At 39.0% G+C, this 16490-nt stretch overlaps 1 protein-coding gene across 2 annotated transcripts in view; it reads right to left on the minus strand.

Annotated features, from left to right (window-relative positions):
• Positions 1-4514: 4514 nt before the first annotated feature.
• Positions 4515-16490, minus strand: part of LOC115375726 (suppression of tumorigenicity 18 protein-like) — a 32823-nt gene continuing 20847 nt past the window's right edge. The window contains exons 7-22 of one of the 2 annotated variants that reach the window (XM_030075253.1): positions 15825-15959; positions 14878-14968; positions 14690-14782; positions 13856-14067; positions 13288-13487; positions 10994-11242; positions 9849-9961; positions 9147-9209; positions 8746-8814; positions 8442-8504; positions 7825-7905; positions 6079-6300; positions 5837-5925; positions 5565-5668; positions 5316-5462; positions 4515-5162 (exon numbers count right to left, since the gene is read on the minus strand). In XM_030075253.1, the coding sequence (XP_029931113.1) occupies positions 5022-5162; positions 5316-5462; positions 5565-5668; positions 5837-5925; positions 6079-6300; positions 7825-7905; positions 8442-8504; positions 8746-8814; positions 9147-9209; positions 9849-9961; positions 10994-11242; positions 13288-13487; positions 13856-14067; positions 14690-14782; positions 14878-14968; positions 15825-15959 (2072 nt within the window). In that variant the 3' untranslated portion in view covers positions 4515-5021. The remainder of the gene's footprint in view (positions 5163-5315; positions 5463-5564; positions 5669-5836; positions 5926-6078; positions 6301-7824; positions 7906-8441; positions 8505-8745; positions 8815-9146; positions 9210-9848; positions 9962-10993; positions 11243-13287; positions 13488-13855; positions 14068-14689; positions 14783-14877; positions 14969-15824; positions 15960-16490) is intronic. The other variant, XM_030075252.1, reaches the window with a different exon arrangement.

Here is a 16490-nt window from a genome sequence, read left to right on the forward strand (position 1 = left end):
CTAATGGATGCATCCTCCCCGGGCTAAACGCAGACAAGTTAGCCGGTGTTGGGTGCACATCGCCGTCCCAAGTTGCCTGTGAAGCTGGCTAAGCGCTAGCTGCTTGCGGGCCTGAGTGCGCCATCATCAAAACAGACAAAGCAGGTTAGGTAAGCTCGCCTGTGCAACACTGCTGCTCCACGGCCACTTGCTAAACCAAGCTATCTGATCTGCCACGCTAACATTAGCCATCAACCAAACTGGTGAGCCGCTGCGGAAAATAACCCAGCTAAGGCCATTGTTAACCCTGCAGAAAAAAAGACGGTACGTGTTGAACTAACAGCGGGGGAAATACTCACAACGCCGTGTCGCATCAACTCACTCCTGGTAAATGGTTGCACTCGGATTGCAATGCGGTGCTCGGTCGGTGACAGCGGAGCTCAAATGTCCAAACAGCCCAGCTCGGTGCAAAGTGCTGGTTAGAGAGCTAGTTAGTTGGGCTGAACGGGCAAACTAATGACCAGCCGTGTTTCTTGACGCCGAAGTGGAGGAAGAAAGAACAGCTGAGAGAGGATGTAAACACAGGTCACGTGGTTACGAAATGTTGTTGATACAAGGAAGCGCTGTTGCCCATACTGCAAGCACAGGACCTGTCTGTCTGTGTGTCTGTCTGTCTGTCTGTCTAATGACCAAGAGCAGTGTGCAGAGGTAGTAATCTCCATCCTCTCCCAGTTTAGGAATGATATGCTGCAAAACATGTCCATTATCAGAGCATGCTTTGCACCAATAGCACTGGAAAGCTGCAAAACTTATCTCCTCTTACAAGTGCATATGCTCTTCCCTATAGGCACATCCTAAATTTAGCCCCAGCTGGTTCCCTACAGAAAGTGTGGGATCCCAGGAAAGGATCCCATGCAGTGTCAGGCAGCAGATGTAAACAGGTATAGGATGTTTTCCAGTAACTAGGCGATGTGTTTTTGTTGTGCAGTTTTAAGGGAACATCATTTGACAAGGAGGGGTCTTGCCCCATCTAATCTGTCTACACCACTAAGACGACGTGAACATGTTTTGTATGCAAAATGTGCTGTCAGTTCAAGAAACCGATGCGCTTTCAAAGCAGCCAGCGTTATCCCGGAGTCAGTCTGAGGTGAGAGGAGAATTAACCCGAGAGGAGGTACAATTTAGCAACCATCCCTTAATGAAGGTGCATTAGAAAAGCAATCATAGGCCAAATTGGACATGTGCTCCTGCATACTCATAGCAGGAGCAGTAAACTAACATTTTCATCCGCAGGACCTTTACGCATGATGGAGTCCAGAATGAAAGAGTCACTTCTCAGCAGACAATTGCTTGTTAGATCAGAAGGGGGGCTTGACAAGGAGGCAAGATTACAAGCGGCAACCCCAAAGTGGCAAGCAGCAGCCCAAAGCTTTGATGCTGTGGCATGTGATGATTTAACACACACTTGTTATACTCTATATGTTCCCTTTCAGTGAAATCTACTATTCTCCTGGGTTTTGTCTTTTTCTTGGACAAATCATTGTTTACTTTGTTCCTTCTTGATAGGCAGCTTAATAATATAACAATGAGGTGTTGAGCCCCCAAAGGACATTTGGCCTGATGTTCTTTAAGAGATTTTTCATCAACAGCCTGATCACAGACTTTTTTTTTTTTTTTTTTAATATGTACAGAATAAACAAGAACACACACTGTTGATTTGGGATCATGCAAGTTTCTGCGAATAGGCGTAGCAACAGTACTCACTGATCAGTGACTGCTCCTCCACACTGCTCCTCACTGTGTTAGGGTTTAATATAAATCAAGGAGATGAGCATTTCTACTCCAAGTATAGCATATGAAATACATGAGGACTGTTCAACTTGCACATTCACACAAAAGCAGGATCCTCGATCTGGCCTCTGTTGACCCTGATACTACACAAACCACTGGCATGCTGTTTTACTAGCTGCAGGGAGAGAACGCTGGGTTAGCTGAGGTTAAGTCCCAAGCACTTTATATATCTGAGCCCCCCACCCCCTTCACCACACACACACCACAAGTTTAATGTAGATCGGGCTCTGTGTGGACGTGACAGCAAATACCAAGAGCTAGATTGAGTGTCAGCCAACAGTTTTGCATTTTGACAAAGTGAAATCAAGAGATTTGAAATGCCGTGTCCTTATTCCCCCACAAATTGGACTTTGGTTTGCTACACAAAAAAAAAAAAAAAAAAAAAAATTAAATTCACCCACACGTTATATACATGTACAGAAACACTGTACTGCCTTCACATAACACTGTCATCTTTGAACCATGTAGCGTCCACACTCGACTGCAAACCCACCTAGATTTGTGTTTTCTGTCCCTGTATGTTGACATCAATCTTAATGACACACATTTACATGCATCATCGCAAATACTTCCACAGTTGATGATTAACGTAGCATAAGGTTATATGAAGATAAAACAAGTCTTTTAAGGGGGAAAATCCATGAAAATACAGTTGACCTTTCTTTATATGAGCAGTTGTTTGCCTGTTGATGGACTAGAGATCACAGTTTACCACCTTTTTTATTTACTTCTGTGTCATTAGTGTAACATTAATTAATATAAATGTCTACAGAGCTTATAATATATATAGAATATATAATTTGAATTTTTGACTCCACTTACCAAACAGCTCTTGAGCTCGCCCTGGGTCCTAGGCGCAATTCCCGCATCCACCATTAGATGGTGCTAATGCCAAAGGAAAGCTGACGCCTGTAGCTTCCGTGTTGCTATAATGAGGTTGGGTGGCTTTATATGGCAAGTCACCTTTACACTGAGGCTTGAGGAACCACACGACCATTTGAAAAGTTTATTTCTACCATACACAAACTGTACAACACAGCGCATATCTGCTTATTATGAAATAGTAAAAGTAATAGGAAGTTTCAATTTACAAACTACTCGAACTGAAAAAGCATTACATTTTAATGTAAAAGAAAAGAAAAATACAATACAATTTCATATCATACTAATATCGTTCCACAAAAAAACCATTTCACATTACAAACATCAAATACTAACAGGGAAAAAATAAATATTATTCACAAACTTCCTGAGCAAACAATGTGTGGTATAGGAATTAAATATAAGAAATTATAAATAAAGGATTATTAGGTTTAAAGAATGTTTGATTCAATTTTAAAAGATTAAAAGTCTTTAAATCATATTGAGTATTTGGATAAATACAGGGTCTTACATTTTCTGTAATTTGGCTCTTTTGCTGTTACATTTTTTTCCCCTCTAAATGTAAGGTAGGCTACATGTCTTTGATTCCTTTGCAGAAATGAGAAATATATTGCTCGAATGAATTACTGTATCTTTTTTTTTCCTCTTGGAGTTTACCTCGTGAAATTGAGACATGTAAAGTACAGTGATATGACTACAATGTCCCATTTCCTCTCTTTTTTGTTGAAGTCAAGGGCAATATGGTGAACTAAAATACAAAATAATTGTAATACAAAAGTGCAATTGATGCAACAAACAACTGATCAGCCAACAAATATCACTTGTCTATGTTTTTTTCTTTTCTTCTTTTTTTAAATTTTTTTTCCTTGCAGTTAAATGATTGTTACTGATTTCCAAGTTGCTAGTGGTAATCAGCTCGGTTTTGAAATAGCTACTGTTCAAATCTACCCCAAGAATTACTAGGATGTTCAGAGTGTAAGACTTGCTGAAATGTAAAGGCTTGTAAGCAGTTAACAGGAGTAAAACATCAGTGATGAAAGATATATGAATCGATGTTTGTAAGGTGGCGTTACTTTTCTTGAAATTCACTCCTTGCTTGTTTTTTTATTATTATTATTTTTTTTCTCCATGCTAACAAAGTCAAATAAACACCAGACTTTTCGGTCTCAATTGTGGCATTTCAAAACCTGACTTTTAGATTACAGCTACTGAGACAATGGAATTTAAACAGTCATCAGGAACGTTTCCTCCTATGAAAATAATTGTACTGTATAATAAATTAGACACCATCCACATAATACTGTCCTACCACAAAACATAGTACTCGTATATTTTTATGGATTCATATACATTAGGCACATACTATATGCACACTCTCAGGTGTGTGCACAGAAGGCAGTTTAATATCTATATATTTCAAGAAAAAGAAAGACATCTTGACAAAGTGGATTTTAATTTTCTTAGTGTGGTCAGTTGCACTTTTATAGTGACACGTTATGCAAAGCAGGATCTGACATTCAGGTCATTGAAAGAAAGGATCAATGACTGGTGTTGCAGGTTGCTCAGTGACTCTGCCGCCACTTCCTGGTTGCATTCAGCCTTTAACAGAATTGGTTAAGAAAAAAAAAATGTACAGTACAGGTGCATTGCATTTTTTTTTGTTTTGTTTTGTTTTTGTTTTGTTTTTTTTTGGATCTCAATGTTCACTTTGTCTTTACCATACATTCAGTTTCCAATAAAGAATAGAAAGCGAAAGCAATGCTTAAAAAATATCGATGCTCGGTAGTTTTTGGTAGCTTTTCACTTTGAAAGGGAGATCCTACTCGGTGGTCTGATATAAATTTTTCAACACTAGATGGCGGAAGTATGCCATGAAATTGGAATGTGCTTCTATGTAATTTACAATGTGCAGAAAGTCAACAGATTCATCAATAGTACGCATTTACAATCAGAGAAATAAATAAAAATCGAGGAAATAAATACACTGATGAACAAATATAATAAATAGCGAATAATATAAGAATGACATGAACACATACAGATTCAAATCAAGCAAACCATACAAAATAATTAAGTGCAAGGGGGGTAAAAATCTCACCAGGATAAACATATCAAGTGAATGCAGAAACGGTAAAAGCATTACAAATCCGGCTGGTAATTTTCTCAGTGCAGTGTATTTACGGGGAAATGATGAACACATTTCCAAAAGCCTTGTCTTATACACGCAGCCAAGCCAGCACTCTTCAGTAAAATAGAGCTATCTAGTGCCATTATCCCAAGTCAAAGAAACCTCTTGGTAGCTCTACAGCTTAAACATGGATGCCCTTAATAGCCTGTTTGATATTATCCAAGAGGGCCTTGCACTCTGGAGAGTATTCATGCTCCGAGTTGTTGTACATATCAGTTAATGTGTTCACATAGGCCTCGAAATTATGCTCACTGATGGGTCCCTGCAACAAAACATGTTTGACTATTAGTAAACAAGCACAGGCAAAAAATGACAGTTTATAGAAAATTAGATTTCTTTCAAGAAAGGTTAGATATAATGCAAAGGTTAGAGATAATGAGTTGAAGTGGGGGACCATGGTCGAGGCTTACTGTACCATTTGAGGCAGCTGAATGTCTGTTAGACTGTTAATGAGAGCTTGGCTGAGGCGCGCCAGCTCCTTCAGAAGGCTGTCATTGTGCTGTTCAATCATCTTGTTTTCCTCTTCAATTGTCTTCAGGTTACATTCCATAGACGAAATCTGCTTTCGGGGTAGGAAAGGGAACTCGTCAAATTGAGTGGCTCCCCAAATCTGAAAACCGCTGTGTTTTTCAAAAAAAAGCAACTTCTCAGCATTGATACTTACCTGTGTTTGGAGTTGCATCATGTCCGCCTCAATTTTCAGGTTGGATTCGTTCAGTTCCTTTATTTCGTGATCCAAATGTTGAACGTCCTCTTTGTTTTCGACACCTGAGTTGGAAAGACGGACTCAAACTAAACATCTTGCCTCTAAGAATCAACAGCTGAAATCCATTTTTTTTTTTTTATGCCAAGATAGACGTATTAGTGAAATGAACTGCCATATACTATAGAACACTTTCATACTTTAATACCACACAGCTTTTCAAAATAGCTTACCACTGCTGGCTTTCAATTTGATAGTCATCATCTCCTCTCCTGAGTGCTTTTTCTTTATACTCTGTGCGTTCAGTGGGCAACCAGACAAGCTAGTTGAAAAGGCAATAAATGGAGAATGTGACAAACTGACAAACTTGAGGATCGCTAGAGGTAGCGAACGGGAATTAAGGTGCTATTGAGAGAATGCAACATGTCGACCGGCAGTATTGTTTAGAGATAAAATGGAGGACAAGCAGCCTCACCTTCTGTGAGTGACAAACACATTATTGGCATGTCCGAGGCCATTGCAGCCAGGCAAGGGACAGTGGGGCAGCTCCTGTTTATTGGCCTTCCAGGCAAAGGGCAGCCCATTGACGGACGACTCCTTCTGTCTCTTGGCAGCAAGTGGGCAACTGCCTGCGCTGCGGTGGGATGTGTATTTTCCCGATATATGGCCCTGTCCGTCACATCCAATAACTGGACACCTACCAGAGTGACAAACAAAGAGTCCTGTTTCGTACATTTTGTTGTGCACTTGCATAATTACACAGGGTAAGTGTGGTTAGGCTGCTTCACACTAGATGATGTGAAGTGACTTGACACTTGATTCATAGAGGGAAAATCTTCTTGTCACTAACTTGCATATCAAAGCAACCTGCATTTAAATAACGCTGAAAAAAATGCACCTTTTCAATGCTGAGCAGACCAAGCAAAAGAAATTTAGCAGCACATAAAATGATGATTATTTAAGACTTAAAACCTCAAAGAATATTTATAAAAAAAAAATGCTGGAGCCAAATCATTTTCTGAGATCATAAAAAAAAAAAAAAAATCACTCAATAACTAGACCGGAAGATTTGTTTAACCATTACGCTGATAAATCCTGACAAATGCTGATTAAAAATGAAGTCACCAAAACTAGAAATGGACTCAAATAATCGTATTAGTTACAAGTTTATTAATCCACTAAAACTTTTCGATAGAACAAATGGTCCGCTGAGTGCATACATTTCGAGGTTACCGATGTTTGTGCTTGAAAACAGAAGCGCAACTCTTGTTGAATATCATTAAGAGTTTGTCAGTTGCATTTCCAGATCTGTTTTCTGCGGGTCAGTAATGGAGTGACATGAATTACAGATAATTGTCATGTTTCCCGTCGTGTGGAAGAATGTAATTTGGAGGTTGCAAACCCTTTCCCTTATTGATAAAGGTGAAAGGTCACATGAGATGATACAAATGGTGCCCATACTGTAGAGTGCTGCTGCAAAAAGCCTGTTTCAGCATTTTGTTACTCGACAGAGCAGCAGCACTTAGAGGACAAAACAACACCAGTCCCATTACTTACATCTACCACAGGTAGGTAGCTTGATGCAAGGCACCAGGACAATGGAGGCATGCCATATGGCCCACTATTTACAATAATCTAGGGACATTTGCTACCCTCCCCCTTTCTCTCCCTTTCTCTCTTAATGTGTATGAGATCTATTCCAGTCTAATTCCTAAGCTCATGCCCTTGCATTAGTAATTAAAAAGAAAAAATCAGTGTCCAGATGTATAAGTAAACAAAGGCTCATATATCTGACTTTGGATTTAAGCAGCAAATCAATCACATTATTATTTTTTTTTTTTTCCAATAACACTTTTAGACACAACTGTGTCTGTGGTGATTAAGCTTCAACTGAGCGCAACGGAACAGCAGCAATTCAGCATTTTCTTAATATAGTATAATTATGAAGAAAGCACTCAGTGAAGAGTGATAAGCCAGATATTCCATTCAAACAATAGGAAAAAATACCAAAGCCTGAAACATCCCCCACAAACATGTTGCTAATCCTTACAAAATAATTCACTAATGTTATGACAAGAGAAATATTATTTTCTTTGGTTAACTTAATGGCTTCCAGGTATAATGCCCTCTACATCAACACCATGACATAGTTTCATGATATTTTCTGCTTTGTTTTTGAATCAACAAAACATGACAGCATGCAACGAGAGGAACATCTTACTTCATTTCTTGCTCGTCTTTTTCGTCCTTGTTTGGCGTAAGCTTCAAACCTCCTTTTCTGGCACGTGGACATCCTGACAAACTAAAAATGAAGGCAGACAATATGGATTAACGTTTATAAATACCACTTAGTTCAAAATACACCTCACAGTCAGGTATGGAGTTTTTATGCCACATTTTATGCAAATCTAAAAAACTCCTTAATGCTCTGTGACTGCTGACGACAGCGTTAATCATCACAGAATTTATTCTTATCATTTATCTTCCCCCCCATTACTGCTGCAACCTGTCCTTTCTGTTGTGAAATTGTACTAAAAAGACTTACTGATGGGTAAAATAATACAACAAACACACTGGACTGTTTCTCATGGCTGAAAAGTGAATATACGTTAGAATGAAAGACAGTAAGTACATAGATAGAAAGATAGATAGACAGATAGATAATCATTATCAAGAAATCTACAGGGCAGCATGGTTGCAGTGTGCAGTGGGCCTTGTACCATGGCTGCATCTGTTTGCATCGCTTAATGTAACAAAATATCTATCGGTTTCCTGACAAATGTAAATCATGACTCAGTTCTGATGCTTTTTCTCTGCGTCTCTGGTCAGACAGGCTACCTTCTGTGTGAAGCGTAGTTCCCAGTCACATGTCCAGATCCATCACAACCAGGTGTTGGGCACCTGCATGTTGAGAGACACAGAGACCAGGTGCTTTTTACAGCAAAAGACTGGGGCATCGGCTCCATGCTAATATGGAGAAAAGCAATACAAATAGCTAACAAGTTCAGCAGAGGGAGATCATGCATAATGTCTGCTGCTGCGCAAAGGACAGCGTCGACTTAAGATGAAACACAAACAAGCCGCCTACTTTAATGTGAACAATCCCTTAACAATCACAGGAGTTTAATGCAAAAACACATACTTTAGTTCCTGAGAGTTGGCTGCCATCAGTGATTTGAGTGTCTTGTCAGCTAGGGGACATCCAGACACACTGGAGAGGATAAAGAGCTAACAGTCATTTCAATGCACTCTTTGATCACAGCTGAATTCAAAAGTGGGGGTGATCCTAATACAATGCAACAATGTCTCAAAATATATTTAAACAGATTATTTTGAAACATGATTCCCCTTAGTTTTCATTTAAAAAAACAACTCCATGTCAACAAATACAAACAAAATAACAGAGGATATAATATCTCATATAACAAACCATATCGTACATTTTTAAACTGTAATAATTGTTAGAAATGAACAATCAACACCATTTCCCCCGTTCATATATCTGCTAGCTGGTGCTAATGAGAATGTAATTAATTACAGTACCTTCGATGTGATGCATAATTTCCCGTCACATGGCCACTGCCATCACAGCCCGGGGTTGGACAGCTGCGGAGAACACAAGCATTTAATACACAGATTACCCCTCACACACTCGCCAAGCTTGCACTGAATCTTTTTTTTTTTTTTTTTTTTTTTGTTACACTCAAACCTTTACATGGACATTGAAGTAAAGAGTTAGTACGGCGGGAAATTTTAGTAGAAAATGACTATAATGCACAACATTCAGTCGGGTAATGTCTCTGAATCTGAGGTATGCTGTGCTGTGGAAACTAAAGGATACCCAGCAGAGCATGCACTCTAAACTACAAGAGTGAAGAAATTTAAGCTTGCACAGGACATACGGGGGGGAAAAAAACTCACTTTCAAATAGATATATTTCTTCTCCACATGAACCTGCAGACATACCAGCCACAATGATATGTGATGTGTCATGGGATAATAGAAAGGCTAATAATAGGATAGAAAATATACAGTGAGTTTCAGTGTGATTTGACTCACTTGTGTTATACTGTCCTATTTAAGCAAAGGTCTGGTCTGGAATTACACTTTTGTTATTAATACTGACCATCTGTCCACTGACCTTTTTAAAGGGGGACTCACATTATGCACAGATGACTGAATAAAGATGCCTCAAGATGTGCTCTCCTCCCCTTTAAAACAAGCCCAGTGTTTAACGCAATGTACCTCATTAGCTCTTTCTTTGAATCTCGTAATAGCAGCTTGGTTTTGGGGCTTATCATGCTGGCGTCTCCTTGATAGTGTTGGTCCTCCAGGGAGACCTCGTCAAAATCCTCCTGCTGGGAAACAAGGGAATACATCTCCTTAACTGTTACACATACACATCCTATTTAAAAAAAAAAAATCAGACCTGAACATGGTCTAGAGTGACCTAAAAGTGAATAATCAATCAAAAGCCCCCACATAATACTCTTAAAACACAAGCCCTAGGGTTAGAGTGCAAGGCAAAGCGATTACGCTTAAGGATACTTATACTGTAGTAAACCATACATCCATTTAAAGTCATACTTAATCCACGTAGTATTTATGATGTATGGCTGTGACATTTAGATTTCCTCTTTCAAGAGACAAGAAACTGTGACCACCAGATGTTGTGTGTGAAAGAGAAGCAGGTCAAATGTGAGGCTCCTTGATATCAACTGCAAAAGAATACCACCTGAGAAAAAAGGAAAAAAAGAAAGAAAAGAAAAAGAGAGAAAAAAAAAACAACCACCAAGGCCAGATTAAGATTTCATTGGGCCCCGGGGCAAGATCATTCTGGTGAGACCAGATTAGCCCTAGTTCCTGGTGTAAATATATTTAACAGATTTTATAGATTTACAGGTTGTGAGAGGGGACACTACTGCTCTCACTCAGTTTTAAACGAAGAATCCTGGTACAGAAAGGTCAGATATGTCTTGTATATTGCTGAATGCCAATTCCAAACTGATGAAATATTCATACCAAGCATTCACAGGGTCGCTTATTTCAGAAAAGTGCAGTAACACTGTTTTACAAAATAATTTTTATTCAGCAAAAAAGGGCACCATGTCAGCTACAACTAGCCATGCTTACCTCTCATGAAATATTCTTCTTCTTGCCCTTTGGACTTTTTCATTACTGGGCAATTAACTCACTCTTACCACTTTTTTTTTTTTTTTTTTTTTTTTTTTTGCAATTGTTTCAACTGAAATTTATTTTTTATGAGAAGACTCCAGCACCTTTTATTCCTCAAATTCTTCTTATTATGTCATTTACATTTCTTATGTGCACGATGCATATTGCATAGCTCGAACTTTTAGATTATTCTGATGACATTCTGATGGTTTTACCTCTTGGTCGTGCAGGATGGATGCTTTACTGAAGTTGATAGGGATGGGAGTGTCCCAGCTGTCTCTGTCACACAGTGGCTGGTAAAAGGCCGGGTTGAGGAGCACGCCCCCGCCCTTCACCACAGCGGACTCAGGAGGAGACTGCGGGTCTTCCGAAGGCACCTTAGTCATCTGGGCTTTCGCATTTTCCTTGCATTTCTTCATACTCAGGTCCAGGGTGCCGTTTTCGTCCACCTCTATGAGCATGTCCTAAAGGCAAAGCGGTGTAATCCTCTGAGTTATAACAAGTTGCAGAAGAGTGCACGCAATACAGTTTACACATGATTCCAGCTATTGCTACTGTGTAAACCCTGCTGCAAAGTCAGAGAATAACAATAGAGCATGTTCTATATGAAGAAAACATGTAAATACAACAACACAGATGTCTCATTAACACAGTCACATTGCTATGATAAACTTGGACCGGGCAACTTGTCTCAGTTACCATGAAAGACAAATTGAAATGCACAGTGAACCAACAATGTATTTAAATAATGCATACAGTGATTATCTAACACAGGACAAAGTACCAAACTAAGCCAGCGTTAATTCTGCTGAACACAAAAAAATAATCACTGGTGTGTAGTTTTTCAGTGACAGCTGTGTCATCTGTTTTCTAGGACACACAACCAAGATGGCAGCTGGGGGGTTGCTGGTTTTAGGTCATCATTATTATAACAAAAAATTAAAAAGCTTAATGTGGCATAAGTTTCCTCACTGACAGATGTGTTACTCGTTTTGTGCTGAAATGCAATAGAATGACGACTTATGGCTGTTTTATGGTATTAAAAGTTTTACCTCATTAAATGTCGAAATCCTTTCTATAAACGAAACCAATTATTCAACACATATGTCTCATTAAACCCTATACATCATTATTTTTGTAACGAAAGGGAGCCTTTTAAATTAATTAAAGGGGATAATTTTCATGAACATCGCATGTGGCTGTCCACTTTAATTATCCAGCCATTTGATGATGTGTGTACCTAATCAAAATAACACCAGTGTAAAACTACAGGGCGCACGAGACTGATTTTCGCATTTTGTGATTTGTTAACTACTTAACATCCAAAGCTGCAACCAAAAACCTTTATTACACATAACAACTTACGCTTTTTTTTTTTTTTTTTTTTTTGCTATTACAGATCAAATAATGACCTAATTTCCACCTCGCGCTCTTGATGAAGTGACGTCACCTTTTATTCAAGTTCAAAGAAAGCCAGCTTTTTGCGTGTATCTGATGACTTTTTGTGCGTGTTTGTGTGTCATATTTCAAAGTGCAACATACATATGCAGGGAAGTTAAACCATCCAACTACAGCTAACACTCTAAATATGGTCTTTTTTGCAGACTTGAAAGCTGTTCTTTATTTTGTACATCTCTCCAAGACAACTAAGCTGTAAATGAGAACAGATGATTAACTTGCTAACACTGTTTTATTCATTCAGTGGGCTGGTACCTGGTACAGGGCCATATTCTCAGCTCAACAAGCTGGGAGACAAGGATCTGTGCTGTGTAGGTGTGGAACCCTTGAATCATCTACAGTACAGTGTGCATGTATATAACCCACAGAAAGTGATCAATATTACGCACTAGTGAACAGGCGAGAATAACCATGTGATGCGAGTTGAGGGAAAAAAAAGTGCAACCCTAACAACACTAACCCAAACTATACAATACCATGTTGGAGATTATGTTAGCAGAAGTTACTTTGGATCTGGAGGTTTTATGGTTTTAAAGCTGTGCACACATCTCAAACATTAGGAAGAGTTTGGATTTTGAGTGAATTAAAGATTTCAGATAATAACTCCTTTAGCTGATTGGTTTAATCCATTAAAAGGCTTTTAAAGACTATCTGGTGTAGACACACAGCCTATGCTGGATCATATAACTAAGCAAAATATCCTCCACCATCTGCAGCAGGCAAGATGCAGTTTCAGACAACAGTTCAGGATTTTGTACATGCCAGCCGATGTAGAAACAAAATACAATACCACATGTTTTACAAAAAAGATGAGTAGTTGTAATTGGGAAAGAAGGCTGATTATATTCCTTCTTTTGATGTGATTACACAAATTTTCTTTTGTGTACATTAAAGCTTTATGGAGTGGAAACCTCCTTGTTTTTCTGCCACCAGAGAGACAAGCTCCCTTTGCCAAATTTTGTCTTTTGATGTTTTTCCTTTTTATACACAAATCAGAGTTCCTTTAAAATGACCACATTAAATACCTTTCCAAGTGGTCTAATTTGATTACCTTTGTGGAGGTTGCCAAGGGCCGGCCAGTGACAGCCTCCATGCTCTTCCGGTAACGGGTGGACAGATTAAGGATGGCGGCAGTCGCTGCTGTGGCTTGGAGACCGTCTCCTTTTTTGAATTGACTTGGTGGGCTGTGCTGACCAGAGGTGGGCAGGCGGCCACCTGGAGTACCAAGGAAGCCAGGATACTGCTGAGGAGCTAAAACACAAATAATTACCAAACAATTTGGTTACTGAGAAAGCAGATGTTTTACCCTGAATTAATCCCTATTTAGCGACACATAGCAAGCAAGCAGCACGGTGATATTTAAAATTTCAGGATCAACCACTGATGAAAAAAAAAAATATTCTGACATTTTGCCTGTCAGCTGATGCTATCTTCATGTGTGATAAGCCTGACCTATACATATGGGCCTCTTGTTTGTTGTGGACTGATAGTGTTGCAGCTGAAAATGTACACCATGCCTCATACTTAAGATTTCATACATTGTGACTGTGCCACAAATCTTTATTATTACAGCACAACAGGACTATTGATTTTGAGGTGAATAAAATTTTAACACTCACAGTCAGGGAAATGAGAAGAGATATCCTGGTCCTGGTTGGATCCCATCAGAGACTGTTTGCCGAAGACCTGCGCATCAAAACTAGCGTAATCGAAGCGGATTTTGCTGTACTTGTCCATATCCTTGGAAAGGTTCGTCTGCAAGGCCGCTACTGGATGGGATAGCCTGTAGTTTAACTGGTTCATCTCAAATTTTTTTATCAAGCCGATGGCTCTAGGAGGAGGAAAATTAACAAAAAAAAAAAAAAAAAAAAAAAAGTAAGATTTTGTTTCATTGTGTAAAAAACAGTTCAAAACAGTGGTGAAATGAGGTGTCCAACAAGTTAAATATGAGAGGCTAGAAAAGTAATAGGCATTGTTTTCGAATCACTTAGGGATGCCAGTGTCTTTGTCCACATAGAGTCTGGGATCTGATGTGTGTTGTAGATCCACAGCCAGGATGCCAGACTAATTAATATAGTAGGAGTGGGCATCCTGCCCATGATATATCCACAGGGAACAAAGAGTTCTGCTCTTTTATCATTTCTAATAGAAAGGAGCTCACAGGACCAGCCACCATTGCCTAAGTGAGCACGGCGAAGTCCTGCTTGGAAAGCTTGAAATAGACTGTGCGCTCTGTTGGGATCAGTGAATAAAAAATACCATATAGTCTCTTTGACAATAATAGCGGTTGCCGCTTTCTTGCATAACCTTAATTATGTATTTAGGACTTCAGTTCATTACGGTGTCACTTATGGTTTGTTCATGCTCACTGTAATTATTTTTCACCACGTGTGACCGTATTGATAGCAATGTTGTGCTTCAACAAAAGTCTCTAATGTTGTCTGGCGCCGTACCTCGGTGAGCGGTCAGGTGTTTGTCTGCATTTTGAACTCTCATCCTGAGGTTTGGAGACTTTGACTGCAGCAGCAATGGGGCAGCCTGAGAGACTGGGTTGGGAGGAAATCAAACACATTAGCCTCAGACTGTAACTCATCTATGAACAGGCTGCAGGTTTCTAATGGCTTTGGTCATGTGGATGTACCTCCGGTGGGTGCTACGGTTGCTGTTGACATGGCCTCTTCCTGTGCACCCAGGTGTAGGGCACTTGAGGACATTCTCATGCATGGCCAGGACTGTGGAGATAAGACAGCGGGCTCAGAAGGAGAAGCAGGGTGACATGTGCAGAATGAGTCGAGCATAATCAAGTTTAAAACACTAAAAGATGGTTAAAACAAATATCTATAGAGAGCAGTAAACAGGCATCATTATGAAAAAATACACACAACCCATCCTTGAATTTAATGATGATTTTATATAACTACTTAGTGCATTACAGTCCGACAAAGCACAGATCATACAGAGACAGAAACTGGAGGAAGAAAGCAAAAGGTTCATTGTGTGAGAATGCTGTATGGTGGCCTGAAATGTAAATAGCTTACTGCAAAGAGGAATATAACAAGACAGCTGATTATATTCTTCAAAACATCCACGTTGTTAAAGGTCCGCTCTGTATCCTTAGAAACTTCTCTTCTGTGCATATTCTCCAATTAGTTTGTTGGAGTTGTCTATTTATTTTTGAATACTGCGTTAGCTAGCCCTTTGATTTGCAAATACTGCCTCCAGTCTAAGAGCATGCGCTTTTTTGAAAAAGTTAATTACTTTTTCTGTTCCTTTTGTAACATTACTGTTTAATGTTGAATGTTTGTTGAGTTATATTGAAATGACTTAACAATCGCCAATATGAAAAAAATTCAATATTCACACATTACATTATGAGGGAGAGAAAAAAAATCCTTTAAGTTTATTTGTGAAGTTTCTTACACATCGCTGAATTGAGTATAAGCAAAGCTTTTTTTTTTCTATTTGCGCCCATGCTAAGAGGATTCCAAATAACTATGGTTGATTGTAAATCCTGAAATGGTGGCAGTTTTTCAACATAAGTACATATTTCTCATAATATACATGCACAGAGCTGTTTGTATTACTTACTCTCAGGGGGGACTCTGACTTTGTGTGGACACCCAGACAAACTCCTGTGGTGTGGATACAGGCCGGTCACATGTCCAGTGCCATCACAGCCGGGAGTCGGGCACCTTATATCTTTCTTATCTGTCCGAGGGGAATCTGTGGACAAAATAAAAAGGATATGCCACTGAATGAAACAACCTTTTCATATGTTTTATAGTGAGATGTGACTGTACTGGTGGACTTGCACTCTGTCAAGAAATGCAGAAATCTGTGGTGGAAAGTTAAGTGAAACATCTAAATGCACTTGTACTTTGCTGTATACATTACAGTATGTAACATATTGTACATAAGTCCTTACAGATTGCAATATCATGCAAAGCCAGACTTTTTTTTTTTTTTTTTTTTTTAACAAAATGCGTCTATTAATCTGTCATTTTAGTTAAGGCTGCAGTTCAACACAGAGCATTCACTTCTTAATGCCCATCCATCGAAAGATTACATCTAGGATTACACATTTAGCTGCAGTCATTTGAAGAATCAGAGGAAAACATGAGAGGTACTTTAGGAGGATTTAAGACTTATGGTCATGGTTAAATATCCAGTTGATTCCTATCAAAATCCAATATTCTGAGTAGTAGCAATTCCATCAGAAAATTTTGTTCTTTTTTTATTTTAGTCCGGTTATTT

The sequence above is a fragment of the Myripristis murdjan genome, chromosome 17 (genome assembly GCF_902150065.1).
Source record: "Myripristis murdjan chromosome 17, fMyrMur1.1, whole genome shotgun sequence".
Lineage (NCBI taxonomy): Eukaryota > Metazoa > Chordata > Actinopteri > Holocentriformes > Holocentridae > Myripristis > Myripristis murdjan.